This window comes from Babylonia areolata, chromosome 8 (assembly GCF_041734735.1).
Source record: "Babylonia areolata isolate BAREFJ2019XMU chromosome 8, ASM4173473v1, whole genome shotgun sequence".
Lineage (NCBI taxonomy): Eukaryota > Metazoa > Mollusca > Gastropoda > Neogastropoda > Buccinidae > Babylonia > Babylonia areolata.
In genome coordinates, this window is record NC_134883.1 from 49,894,401 (window position 1) to 49,909,400 (window position 15,000).

At 44.1% G+C, this 15,000-nt stretch overlaps 2 protein-coding genes across 4 annotated transcripts in view; one reads left to right on the forward strand and one right to left on the reverse strand.

Annotated features, from left to right (window-relative positions):
* The window catches only part of LOC143284922 (protein FAM185A-like), a 7,238-nt gene extending 6,771 nt beyond the window's left edge, over positions 1-467 (forward strand). The window contains exon 7 of the mRNA XM_076592063.1: positions 1-467. This exon is cut by the window's left edge and continues 839 nt beyond it. The gene's annotated coding sequence lies outside the window, so the exon portion shown is untranslated.
* A 3,368-nt stretch (positions 468-3,835) lies between these two features.
* The window catches only part of LOC143284923 (uncharacterized), a 62,014-nt gene continuing 50,849 nt past the window's right edge, over positions 3,836-15,000 (reverse strand). For all 3 annotated transcript variants that reach the window (XM_076592065.1, XM_076592066.1, XM_076592064.1), the window contains exons 8-12: positions 11,630-11,744; positions 10,506-10,599; positions 9,751-9,862; positions 8,799-8,844; positions 3,836-8,615 (exon numbers count right to left, since the gene is read on the reverse strand). In XM_076592065.1, coding sequence (XP_076448180.1) covers positions 7,817-8,615; positions 8,799-8,844; positions 9,751-9,862; positions 10,506-10,599; positions 11,630-11,744 — 1,166 coding nt within the window. In that variant the 3' untranslated portion in view covers positions 3,836-7,816. The remainder of the gene's footprint in view (positions 8,616-8,798; positions 8,845-9,750; positions 9,863-10,505; positions 10,600-11,629; positions 11,745-15,000) is intronic.

The window sequence follows — 15,000 nt, forward strand, 5'->3', positions numbered from 1 at the left end:
TTGATTGGCTAAGAGCGGACCGGGCAAGACGGCTCGTCTTTTCACTGTTAGCCGCGTGAAATTTGGCCAAGCAGAGCAAACTGATAGGCCCAGTTTGCATCAGTTTGACATGGTAAGTATATGTATCACCAAACATGGAGTATAATACAAACTCCTCCTTTCTGTTTCGTTCAGCAGTGCAGAAAAGTCGTCTGCTTGGCAAAAAAACAAAAGCCTTGAAGAAGACTTATCTCCCTTGATATTCTCAGGCGTGGGGTGTTGGTGAAGTGTGGGTGTGAGGGTGACACTGAAAAAGGGAGTTGCATTGTGACTTGTTTTCTCTCTGTCTCCCTCTCTCTCTGTTGTCTGTGTCTCTGGTAGTATGTTTTGATCGATTGTGTATGTGGTTTTTGCTGGTGTGTGTGTGTGTGTGTGTGTGTGTTTGTGTGTGTGTGTGTGGTTTTTGCTGATGTGTGTGTGTGTGTGTGTGTGTGTGTGGTTTTTGCTGGTGTGTGTGTGTGTGTGTGTGTGGTTTTTGCAGGTGTGTGTGTGGTTTTTGCCGGTGTGTGTGTGTGTGTGTGTGTGGTTTTTGCTGGTGTGTTTGTGTGAGTGTGTGTGTAACTGATTGAACCATCCTGGATTTGTTCATATTGTTGATGTGACTTAGTCACTTACATTTCAGTACATATTCATACATGATTTGTTTGTTTTTTCCCATACCCGGTGTGTGTGTGTGTGTAGGTGTGTGTGTGTGTGTGTGTGTGTGTCCTTACCACGTTCATCTTGGGAGCGTGTTGTGACAAAACGAGGATCAGTGCTTGTTTGGTAGTAAAGTGTTGACACACAAACTACATCTGTTTCCATAAACTGGTTGTAATAACGTCACCGTAAATGGTCATAAAATACCTGCATTTAAATGCTGCAGTTTCTCATTTGTTGATGTTGATGCAATATTTTGGATCTGTGTTGATATTGAATATATCCATTATTTTGACCAAAAAAACCTATAAAAAAAAAAATCAAATTACACATTCAAGCACACACTACACACACACACACACCACATATGCAGAAACCCCGAAACTTGATTTTCAATCAGTACACACGCACACACGTTTATTATATATTATCACGAGCTGCAATAATCCAGTAATCACTTCAATCATTGAATCATATGCACACCATGATAATACTATGCTCAACCCAATGTTTCACAAAATGGCAGATTGTGGCACATCACAGTTAGTCATCTTCACATGATTTCACTCATTACATGGTTCTTACGACAGGGCTGGTTGTCACCAGCCTTTATGAAATCATATCGATGCATTTCAGTTAGTGTTACTCTTCTGATCGTTCACAGCCTTTGGCAGGAAAAGGCACAGCTGATTCTGTGATCAGCTCTACATGATGGTGTGAACAGATGTGATATATAAGTAAATTTATTGAACAAATGATAATTTGACTGTTTCTTAGGAGGGGAGGGGATGTTAGTAAACTGAATTAACAAATGATAATTTCACAGTTTCTCGGTGGAGGTTATAGAAGTTAATGAACAAATGATAATTTCACTGTTTCACTGTTATAAGTCAACTCCAAGTCAACTCCAAAACCCAGAGAATAATCACAGCACAATTTTGGGAGGGTGCTTGGGAGGGAGGGTGGGGGTGAAGGGGGGTGGGAGGGACTGGGGAATATGAAGGACTATGGAAACATGCATACTGTGTGGGAAAAACGAAAAGAACATTGAAACACATGATCACAGTTGAACAGCAACAATCCTCAAGATCACTGTCATCATGATCATGACTATAATCTCCATTGTAATGATACAGGAATCATTAGTAGAACTGGATTAAGAAGAATGTTAAGTATAAATATAAGTGTTCACATGCACACACAAACTGGCGATAAATTGGTCATGATTATAATGTTAGACAACGGCAATGACAGCAATGATGATGATGATATCTGGCAGGCAAGATAGCTGCAGGCTGAGATTTGAATGCAAGGGAAAGAAAAGTCACAAGCCCAAAGAAATACGGAATTTTCTATTTGTTCAATGTTTCTTCTTCATCATTCAAACCATCCAATCAAAAGTAAAGCTTAAACATGTATCATGTATACTCATGTGTACTCACTATGTCAGAAGCTGTCTCTTCCTTTTTTGATGTCTTACATACACACTCTAAACCCCAGCATAGCAAATCAAGAGCAAAAGCAATTCACAACAGTTCATAGGTACGTCTGACTGATGAGCAATTATTGGTGATAACAGCAATGTTTCAGTTATGTTGTAAGTGGATTGCATTTTGAAATGTAACATCTTCTTTCCCAAACCATTGATTTCACATGCTACTCTGGTCTGTTGACGGGTGATCATGGGAGATAGTGACTGTGTCCAAGTGCAGTTTATGTTCACTTGCTGTTACTGATACTGTTTTAACTGACATTCAGAATCTTAAAACAAGTCAAGCAATATATGCATCATTCTTATGGGTTCCAGATTCCAAAATCAGTAAATGATAATGTTACACCCATAAACTACAACAGCATTATTTGATTGAATCAAGGACCATATATATATATATTGGTTTTTGATTGAACTACAAATTCAAAATATCAGATATGTCTTTCAGAATTTACATTTACAAAGGTGACTAGAGATTTCTGATTACAAAATACCATGTAATATCATATGGTATGACAACATTAATTCCGTGGTTTTGATCAGAGCTCTTTTTTGTCAGTGGCAAGTTTATTTACATGCATAAAGACAAAGGCCAGAGGGAGAGATGTGCTTTATTTCATGAGCAAATTTTAATCGGCAATATTAACTTATAACTGTAAAAAGCACACAATCAGGCAAAAAACTAAGGGATCGCAAACACACAACCAAACACACTACGAGTCATTATATTTTATTTAGTCTTATACTGTGCAAAACTATAGTACTTTTATTTTAATGTTTTGGTTTGTATGTTTCAAATCACTGAATCAGATGCACAACTGAAATGATCACTTAAACAAGTTATTTCAGCTGTCATCGCAGAATGAATTTCCCATTCGGGGTCAGTATTTAATTTAATCAAGAGACTTTGTCTGAAACAAAAAATGACAAATCATCTTATTTCCTTCCAGCCTGTGTTTTTGATGTAGATCTAAACATGTGACATTTAGTAGGTGCATGAAAAAGGCAGCGGAATCAGACTGGTGTGTTTAAACATTAGTTTTGACAAAAGTATGGTTGATGCTACAGAAATGGCAAGCAAAATATGTCAGCTGAATTATGGTCTAAAAAATGTTGAAGGTACCATTGGCTTTAATTGCTAATGGAGAAGTGAATTCATATCCAGTGTCTAGCGCTCAGCACAGGAAGTTTGGGGGTGGAGTCCTCTCATCCCGCCGTTTTAACCTTCCCCAACTGAAGTCAGGTACCCATTCACACCTGGGTGGAGTGAGGAGAGTCGGTGTAAAGTGCCTTTCCCAAAGACACAACACCATGCCGAAACAGGGCTTTGAACCCTGGTCACTGGTGAACACTGGTCCCTTCCCTAAGGACACACCATGTGGATACAGGGCCTTGAACACTGGTCCCTTCCCTAAGGACACACCATGTGGATACAGGGCCTTGAACACTGGTCCCTTCCCTAAGGACACACCATGTGGATACAGGGCCTTGAACACTGGTCCCTTCCCTAAGGACACACCACCATGTGGATACAGGGCCTTGAACACTGGTCACTGGTGAACACTGGTCCCTTCCCTAAGGACACACCACCATGTGGATACAGGGCCTTGAACACTGGTCCCTTCCCTAAGGACACAACACCATGTGGATACAGGGCCTTGAACACTGGTCCCTTCCCTAAGGACACAACACCATGTGGATACAGGGCCTTGAACACTGGTCCCTTCCCTAAGGACACACCACCATGTGGATACAGGGCCTTGAACACTGGTCCCTGGTGAACACTGGTCCCTTCCCTAAGGACACACCACCATGTGGATACAGGGCCTTGAACCCTGATCACTGGTGAACACTGGTCCCTTCCCTAAGGACACACCACCATGTGGATACAGGGCCTTGAACACTGGTCCCTTCCCTAAGGACACAACACCATGTGGATACAGGGTCTTGAACACTGATCACTGGTGAACCCTGGTCCCTTCCCTAAGGACACAACACCATGTGGATACAGGGCCTTGAACACTGGTCCCTTCCCTAAGGACACAACACCATGTGGATACAGGGTCTTGAACACTGGTCCCTTCCCTAAGGACACAACACCATGTGGATACAGGGCCTTGAACACTGATCACTGGTGAACCCTGGTCCCTTCCCTAAGGACACAACACCATGTGGATACAGGGCCTTGAACACTGATCACTGGTGAACACTGGTCCCTTCCCTAAGGACACAACACCATGTGGATACAGGGCCTTGAACACTGGTCACTGGTGAACCCTGGTCCCTTCCCTAAGGACACAACACCATGTGGATACAGGGTCTTGAACACTGGTCCCTTCCCTAAGGACACAACACCATGTGGATACAGGGTCTTGAACACTGGTCCCTTCCCTAAGGACACAACACCATGTGGATACAGGGCCTTGAACACTGGTCCCTTCCCTAAGGACACAACACCATGTGGATACAGGGCCTTGAACACTGATCACTGGTGAACACTGGATGATAAGTCCAATCCCTAACATGACTCATGTTATCAATGTGGTTAACTTACATGGGAGATAATAGAGAAGTCACATCACATATCGACCAGAAGGTCCAAAGTTAAACACAAATTAATTAGTCATTCGATCCATCATCAAGTCAATCAGTTCATCAACTAAAACAATCAGTTGATCAACTAAAACATCAATCACCAATCAGTTCATCAACTAAAACAAACATAATCAATGTGCCTTCTCATTCACTGCTCACAAAATGCACTAACAGCAAAACATCTCTGAGGTTAGCCTACATAATGTCTACAACAAAACGCAGCCACACTCATCTGAATTCATTTCAGTTTAAATGTTTACCTCATAAAATGTTGATTTCATTCATCCAACAAAACTGACATGTCTAAGCACAGGTCTCTTCATCAGCAGGGATTAGCAGTTGAGTGGTTTATAAACGATAGCTGTGGTTTTTCATCATGAATAATGGAAGAAGACATGCAAGAAAGCACCTTTGGTTATGTGTGGTGCTCATTAGCTTTGCTGCAAATGCTGCTGTTTGCTGAAAATACAGCAACATTTCATCATACCCCCCAGAAGAAAAACTGTGCAAGTTCCCAGGTGGTTCTTAAATTTTTTTTTAACAACATAGCACAGTCACATCTCCAACAAGGAGCACAAGACCAATGACTATGTGCGGAACCTGGTCAGCAACCTTGTTGGGCCCCAAGAACCACTGCTGGCGACTGTCAAACGACGGAAGATGGCATGGTTTGGTCATGTCATACGACATAACACCCTCTCCAAAACCATCCTGCAAGGGACTGTAGAGGGAGGGCGCAGACGGGGGCAGCAGAGAAAGAGCTGGTCCGACAACGTCAAGGAATGGACCAAAATGACGATGCCAGATCTCCTCACGACAGCTGCCAACAGAACGGCGTGGCGAGCTACGACATCTTCCTCATGTCCCCCCAACGACCCCAGCGGTCGAGGGAATGACATCATCAACAGCACAGTCAGAAACAAATAATGACTGTGTGTAATGATAGTTTGATGAATATCATTATTTTGCATACAGATTCTTTTCATCTGATTATGACTTGTACAGTGGGGGCTTGGGTGTCATATTTCACTGTGTAAAACACTTCTGTTCTGAATGGTAGTTCTGCTTTCATGATGATGTTGGTTTACATGTCTTGGCTTTAATTATTATGATACAAATAATTTTCTATACATTGATTGCATGTCCGATTTGGACAGGCAATTTATTTGGAATGATGATGGTGTTTTAACCCAGCTGAATTGACCATCGTGTTTTATTCCAAATGACTTTCAGGATGATTATTTTCACACGATCTGTAAGTATTTTCTTTGGGAGGTGAAGAAAACGAGTTGGGCTTGAAATGTTAATTATGTAACATTTTATTCTTTTTATATTCTGCTCTGTATCACACATCCAGAATCATTACTATAGGTACAACACTGAATCCTGTACACTGCAGTGAATACTATTCTGATTGTCGTTGCCATGTACCTGATTCAAAGCTACAGTTTGGAGGATAACGGTACAGTCTGTTCAGGATGTGTATTGCACCAGGCAAGTTCATATGCACTTCATATAAACCAGTCAGTGATGAAACTGTCCTCGCCACCACGCAAAACTCTCAGCATAAGTGGTAGTCTTCAGAATGAACGAACAGACCAACGCCTGACAGGTCTTGCAGGCAAAATGCAAGTGTCTTATATTGTCATCATCATAGTTTGGGGGGTTCTAGAGAGAGAGAGAGTTTTCACTGGTGGAAAATCAGTTGAGCATAACTCACTATTTTGTTCTGGATTCTCAGTTCTCCATTTCAACATCTGTGTGTAAAACATATCATTTCCACTTATATACGACAGATTTTTTCATCCTGGTTATGACAAGGTTTCTTGTACATGTGTGTACACATTTTTGGTGACATTTATGGACACATTTGCCAGCAACTTCATATCCAATGAAAATTTTAGTTACAAAAAAAAGAGTACATTTTAAGTACTGCTTTTGGTAGGTTCACAACAGCTGTCTTGAAGCAATTATGTTTGGTTCGGTTCTTTTTATAAAGGTTCAAGAAGATTTATCTTTCATTGATGATCATGAGTATGACATTTCTGAATATAAGTGACAATGAGTTATTCCCTTACATGGTTATGAATGGTTTTTTGTTGTTTCTTTTGCAACTGGAAGCATTGACTGTTTATCTGGTAAATTTTTTAATGAGTTTTCTTCTTCTTTCAACAATGCTTTTATTCAGTAAAAAGGTTCTTTTTTCTTTTATTCAAACGCAACTGAAAGTTTTGTCTGGTAAAATATTTAAGGGAGATTTCTTCTTTGAACAACAATTATATTTCAGTCATTTAGTGAAAAAGGTTCTATTTTGAAGAGCTGTAAGTATTGGTTGTCTGGTAATCTTTCAATGAGGGTTTTTTTTTTCAAAAATAATTTTAAAAAATGATATTCAAGAAGGTTCTTTTTTTTGTTTTTTTCCACACAACTTGGAGGCTTGGTTGTCTGGTAAACGTTGTTATCTTTCTGTTTTCTTTCTTACTTTATGTGACACAACACTTTTCATTTCTTCTGAGCATGCTGTGGGGATGTCGGTTGTCTGGTAATCTTTCTGTGAGAGAGAGTTGCCCCTTCTCTTGCCTTTCTTTCAACAACCCTTTTTGAAGAATAATTATAGAAAATTCTACACAGCACATACAATGCATGGTCACATCAGACCTTTCAGTTGTCACCATTAAGGGTTTTTGTTGTTTGTCTGTTGCCTTTCTGTGAGAGTTTTCTTTCTATTTCTTCTTTCCTTCCTTTCCCATGGAACACATGCCAAGAAAGATCTTTCAGTGGTCATTGCTGTTGTTTCTGGGTTTTTGTTGTTGTTTGTTTGTATGTTTCTAACCTTCCTGTCGGAGTTTTCTTTCTATTTCTTTCTTCCTTCCTTCCTTCCTTTCCTATGGAGCACACAACCTAGGAGTGGTCAAGATCAGATCTTTCAGTCACCATCAACGTGGGGGTTTTGTTGTTTGTTTCTAGCCTTCCTGTGAGAGTTTTCTTTCTATTTATTCCTTCCTTTACCTACGGAGCACACACACACACACACCCCAGCCGTGGCCAGGATCAGATCCTCCAGTCATCATCACCATCGTCGGCCACCTGGTAGAGGGACAGACGCAGGGCACGCTGCCTCTTCTCCACGCCAGACTGCACGGCCTGTAGGAGGTCTCGCTCCGCCACCGACAGGGTGCCCCTCTCCCGCTCCCTGGACCGTGACCGGTTCCGTATGTAGCGCATCTTGCTGCCGTGGCGGGGCTGGGTGCCGGACTGCTGGTGATGGTGATGACCCTGCTGCTGGGATGGCCTGGACTGTCTCCGGCTTCCGGAGGAGGGAGGCAACAACTCCTGGTGAACGATGGTGTCGGCCGAGCGACCACGCACAGAGTACACGATGGTGTAGCGTTGTTGGTGGCGGTGGTTGTTGTGGTGGTGGTGGGGCGGGGGTTGGCGCACAGGGGCACGTCCCCGTGTGACGGAGTTGTACATGCCCGAGTTCCTCGTTGTGGTGGTGCCGGAGTTGGGGTGGTGGTGGTGGTGGGAGGTGGAGGAGGAGCTGGGTACGGCCATGGTTCTGGGTCGGTACATCCTGGGCACCATGTCCCTCAGGGCCACAGGGGCGAGGACGTCAGTTTGCAAGTCTGCTGTCTGCATGTCTGGGGCAGGGGGGGTGATGGGGATGCTGTAGGGCTGATGGTGGTGGAGGTGGTGGGGGTCAGGAGACAGGGCGCGCTCCTCGCTGCGGGAGCGGGTGTTGGGGGCGACGAGGGCGCGGGGGGTGGAGGCGGCGAAGGTGAACATTTCCTGGTCCGTGTCTCCCCCCTCCACCGGGGAGGAGAAGTCTAGGGGGCTGAACACGTCCTCACTGTCACACACACACCGCAGCGTTTGTATCATTATCATTACTAGTATCACCATAATCATTGTTGTTGTTATCAGTAACATTAGTCTTGATGTTGTTGTAGTTGCTGTTAGTAGTAGTATGGGATAAGTAGACGGACATACAGACAAACAGATGGGCGTACAGACAAACTGTTAACTGACGTACCTCATGGTGGTGTCTTTTCGAGATCTTGAGCGAGCCGTGCTGATTTCTGAAACAGTTACAAAACCATGTTTACTTGATGAAAATCTAAAACGTACCTAATACAAATTTGAAAAATATCGTGTGTGTGTGTGTGTGTGTGTGTGTGTGTGTGTGTGTGTGTGTGTGTGTGTGTATGTGTGAGTTCACGTGCGTGTGTTGGAGTGTGTTTGAACATGTGTGTTTGTTTGCTGAGGTGGGGGTGGGTGGTCTGTACTTGTGTGCGCATGTTCGTGGATGCGAGCGCACGCGTTTATATGCGTACATACGGACAGACGTGTGTGTGTGCCATGCGTTTGTGGACGCGCACGCGAGTTAGTTTATATGTGCGGGTGTCGTGCACGCGTTAGACTACATGTACTAATTGACAGAGTGACAAGACAAGCAGCCAGTGACACGGGATCAAGATGAAACAACTTAGCAATAGACAGATAGGTACAAACTGCAAACCATTCACAGGTCTACCAACCAACCAACCAACCAACCATCAGGATTCATCCTGTAGTAATTAGGCCTAGATTTTTGTTTGGTTCTTTCTTTCACTCAACCAATCAACAAAACAACCAATCGACTAACTAATCAACTAGCCAACAAATAGTTAATACCATCCACCAATTTTAAGTTCATTAATTTGATATAAAACAACAACAACAACAACACGTGTATGCTTTATAGATAACAATATATGCAGCTTTAGGGGCTAGTTGGCCTTTGGGAACAATCCCAACGCCGACCGTCCTAAAGCCCTCTTGGCCGAGAGAGTGGCGATGTAACTTGGGCATGCTACTCTCCACTATAATCAAATTCTAGCCCAGAAAATTGCCTCCTCTGCTGTTCTGATGGTCATAGTCGGACACGACTGACTACCACACAAGGTGGAAATAAATTATTGGAGTGGTGCTGCCAGTGACGTTACCTATGGTTTTGTCGTGACTGAGCAACCTTCGCAGTCTGAGCCTGACCCGCTTGCTGTTGGTCAGTGTGGCGATCTGCTTCTCTGACAGGCTGTTGACCGGCATGCCGTCAATCTGACCACGGGGAAATATAGAGAATGCCCAAATCAATAGGAACAATCAGAAAAACTAAAGAACAAAGCAAAAGGAAAGAGAGAGAGGTGGGGAGGAATAGAGAGAGGGGAGGAGGGAGAGAGAGAGAGAGAGAAGTGGGGAGGAAGAGAGAGAAGGGAGGCGAGAGAGAGAGAGGCAGGAAGAGAGGGAGAGGGAGATAGAGGAAGAGAAAATGAGCGAGAGGGGGAGAGAGAGATGGAGGGAGAAAGAGAGAGGCATAGAGAGAGAGAGAGAAGGACGAAGAAACACTAGCAGTAGTTGTGGTAGAAGCTACAAAGAGTAGATGTAGTAGAAAGACAGAATGAGAACGGACAAAGAAAGAAAGTAGAAAATAAGAAAAAAATAGGAATGAAGACAGAAGAAAGAAAGGCAGAAGAAATAAGAAGGAAACGAGAAAGAATGAACGCAGAATGAAAGAAAGAAAGAAGATGATGATGATGGTGATAATAATGATGATGATAATGATGATAATATTGCATTTTGCCAGTGTCAAATGAAAAACAATGTCATGTTGTCCACAGCTTAACAGTCTCAACTCACTGCTTCTAAAACACTCTCAAAAACGCACGCAGACACACACACACACACACACACACACACATACCTGTACTATAACATCTGCTGTCAGCAGTCCAGCCTTGCCGGCCGAAGAATTCTTCTCCACAGTCTTCACCACCACTTCCCCCGTGTCTATGTCTCTGTAACAGGTACGTCAGTTATCATCATCATCACTGACTGTTGGTTTTTGGTGTGTTTTTTGTTTGTTTGTTTGTTTTCTCCACAAGACACGGTTAAGAAAGAAAAAAATACGGCAATAAACGTGATGACAAGACAAGACAAGGCAAATTCTTTATTTCGTGGATAATAGATAAGCACTGGTGTGCTTTTTTACATCCAGTCCCGCCCTGAATAGTGTCTACACTACACAATATTAAATAAAATGACGAAGAACAAGAACACGATGGAGATGAAGGACAAGAAAAAATAAGATGGACAATAAGAAAACGAAGAAGAAGAGGAAGACGACATCGACGACGAAGAAGAAGAAGGAAGAGGAGAAGAAGAAGAAGACGACGACGACGAAGAAGACGGACAAGAAGAAGAAGAAGAGGAAGGAGGAGAAGAAGAAGACGACGGACAAGAAGAAGACGACGAAGAAGAAGAAGGAGGAGGAGAAGAAGAAGACGACGACGACGAAGAAGACGACGAAGAAGAAGAAGACGGACAAGGAGAAGAGGAAGACGACGACGACGAAGAAGGAGGAGGAGAATAAGAAGACGAAGAAGACGACGACGACGAAGAAGAAGACGGACAAGAAGAAGAAGAGGAAGGAGGAGAAGAAGAAGGAGAAGACGACGACGAAGAAGAAGAAGAGGAGAAGACGACGTCGACGAAGAAGGAGGAGGAGGAGAATTGAGACGAAGAAGAAGAAGAAGGATGACAAGAAGATGACGACGAAGAAAAACAACAACAACAACACTTGACACAGAGGACGACAATGAATAATGACGAGAAGATGACGAAGAATGAATGACTGCCAAGAAAGACAAGAACAAAGAGGACAACAAGAAGTCAAACACGACGACGATCATTATCATAGTCATCTACAGCAGCAATAACAACAACCCTTGTGAAGGAACAACAACAACAACAACGAAACATTTTCAGTGTGAAGGAGAAGAAGAACAAAAAAAAAGAAAGAAAAAAAGAAGCAACAGAGACACTGACCTATTGACGGCACAGCCCAGTTTACCGGACGAGCTGGGGTAGACGATGATGTCCAGTTCTGTGCTCACTGGCCCATCCTCTGTCTGTGCCCCACTGCCCAGTCTGTTGAACCGCTCTGTGGTCAGCACAGAAACAGACTCTGATAAGAGTCCTTCTGACGTTTCTTAGACACTAACACATTCGTTCGTGAAAACATTTCTGACGTTCCTTAATAGATTCGCGCGCGTGTGTGTGTGTGTGTGTGTGTGTGTGTGTGTGTGTGTGTGTGTGTGTGTGTGTGTGTGTGTGTGTGTGTGTGTGTGTGTGGTGTGCGTACGTGCGTGCATGTGGGCGTGTGTATGTGTGTGTGTGCGTGTGAAGTTGCTCGCTCGTTGTCTTTTATTTTAAATCATGGTATGACCTTGGAGGTAACCGAGATTCCGATTCTGCACATGCAGGGAAACACTCTCTCACACAAAAAAACATTTAACAGCCCCGTGGAGACTATCAAAAGTTTCTCCACTGCATTGGGGATTTAGTTACAGCTCAGTGTTTTTGTGAATGACTATGACTTTCAAATTAGGAGGCATGATTGCCCTGGCTCTCGAATGCTGCAGCCTTGGGGGGCTGGCTATTAGGGATCAATCCAACGCCGACTGTCTTAAAGCCTTCTTTGCCGAGAGAGTGGGGATGTAACTTGGGCAAGACGCTCTCCACTATAATCGAAGTTTTTTTGTTTTTTTTTTTGCTGCCCCATCATCTGCACCGTTTCAGTGGCATTACTCCCACGCCGCTCATTTAGATTCCCCCATACACAGCCACAACCGGGTTCGTCCGTCGCAGTTCCAGCGTCGGCAGTCCACAGGGAACCATCGATGTTGGGTCGCCAGGAGGCCACACACCAGAGGAGACCCTGCACTGCTGCTGAGTCACTTCGGTGGTGTTCAGTGGTGCCTGTTCTGTTTTAACGTACTTAGGACACCACCTACTAAGCCCCCTACTATAATCGAAGTTTAGCCCAGGACTAAAACTGCCTCCTCTGCTGTTTTGATGGTCACAGTCAGACGCAACTATCACACACACTGACACAACACGATTGATTGTCCTGTGTTCAGCGACACCTCCCACGGTCACAGTCAACACCGTAGTCCTGTCTTCATCCTCCACACACAGTATGTGCTGGACACACGCGAAACAACCGTTTCAGTTTCAGTAGCTCAAGGAGGCGTCACTGCGTTCGGACAAATCCATATACGCTACACCACCTCTGCCATGCAGATGCCTGACCAGCAGCGTAACCCAACGCGCTTAGTCAGGCCTTGAGAAAAAAAAGGGGTGAATAAATAATAGAAAAATACATAAAAAAATAATTACTACTACTACTGATAATATGTATAAGGCGCAAAAACGTGATGAAGTCAACTATAAGCGTACATAAATAAATAAATAGATAAATAATGATTATAATATAAAACTGAAGTAATAATAATAAATAAATAAATGCGACAACAAACAACCGGACCTTGGTTCCTCCCAGTCACGACAAAGGGCCGAGGACACCACCAGCTGTGTGGCAAAGCGGTTGTCACCGCGGACAGCCACTAGGAACCGTGGGTTCGTGCCCCACCATAAGGTTATGATTGAGGGTGGTTTTTTTCAACGCGACTGAGGCCTGTTTCTACTCAAAGCTGGGCATGGAATACATTCAAATGATTTGTCATTTTTTTTCGGATGCGAATTTGGCAGTCCAGATTACACCCCCCCCCGGCCCCCGCCCTGCAACACACACACACACACACACACACCTCCCCATTTTTTCTTCTTCTTCGTTTAATTTTCATTCACTTATTTATCCATTTAAAATCATCTGCCTAATTTTCGCTGGGAGGTGTATTCAATTGTGCATCTATTTGTAACCATTCATATTGGCATGTCACCTGCATGTCCACATTCTAGCTGTGGTGAAGTGAGGTAAAGGGGTGGAGGAGGCGGGGAGAGAGGAAGAGGAGGTGGAGCCTCCACATTTAGATCCGCCAGTTGAAAGGAGGGCGGTACCCGGTTTGCTCACAAAGAGTTTTCTAAACCCCCCCGGGTGGGAGAGATGTATGAGTAAGCGTGAAGCGTGCGACGCCTTGGACCGACAATTAATCTGATAAGATACTTGGGGAGGGGGGGGGGAAGAAAAACTTAACGAAAAAGGGTACAGCACTCTGCAGCAGTCAGTTCAAAATTCTGTAGCTGGCCGGTATGACTGTCTGTTTCTCGGTGTCTGTGTGTTGACCTGACCGTCTCTGTCTGTCTGTCCCTCTGTCTCTGTCCCTCCGTCTGTCTGTCTCTCTGTCTTGGTTTGTCTGTCTGCCTCTTTCCATCTGTCTGTCTTCGTCTGTCCGTCTTTGTCCATCTCTCTTTCTCTTGGTTTGTGTGTCAGCCTTTGTCCATCTTTTTGTCTTTTCCATCTGTTTGTGCATCTGCCTTTGTCCACCTGTCTTTGTCCATCTGCTGTCTTTGTCCACCGGCCTGCCCATCTGCTTTGTCTCTGTCCATCCGTCTGTCCACCTGCTGTCTTTGTCTACCTGTCTTTGTCCACCCATCTGTCCATCTTCTGTTTTTGTCCTGTCTGTGTCTGTCCATCTGCTTTGCCTTTGTCCATCCGTCTATCCACCTGCTGTCTTTGTCCATCCATCTGTCCACCTGCTGTCTTTGTCTACCTGTCTTTGTCCATCCGTCCATCCATCTGCTGTTTTTGTCCACCCGTCTGCCCACCTGCTGTCTTTGTCTACCTGTCTTTGTCCATCCATCTGCTGTTTTTGTCCACCTGTCTGTGTCTGTCCGTCTGCTTTGTCTTTGTCCACCCGTCTGTCAACCTGCTGTCTTTGTCCACCCATCTTTGTCCACCCGTCCATCCATCTGCTGTTTTTGTCCACCTGTCTGTGTCTATCTGCTTTATCTTTGTCCATCCGTCTGTCCACCTGCTGTCTTTGTCCACCTGTCTGTCCATCCATCTGTCCATCTGCTGTCTTTGTCCACCGGTCTGCCCATCTGTTTTGTTTTTGTCCACCTGTCTTTGTCCATCCGTCTGTCCACCTACTGACTTTGTCTACCTGTCTTTGTCCATCCATCTGTCCATCTGCTGTTTTTGTCCACCTGTCTGTGTCTGTCCGTCTGCTTTGTCTTTGTCCATCCGTCTGTCCACCTGCTGTCTTTGTCCACCCGTCTGTCCACCCAATCTTTGTCCATCTGCTTTGCCTTTGTCCACCCATCCATCTTGGTCCACCTGTCTGTGTCCATGGAATGATGACGATGATAATGTCGAGGACGATAATGATGTCAATGGTGATGATGATGATGATGTCAATCATAATGTTGATGATGATGACGTCAATGACGACGAC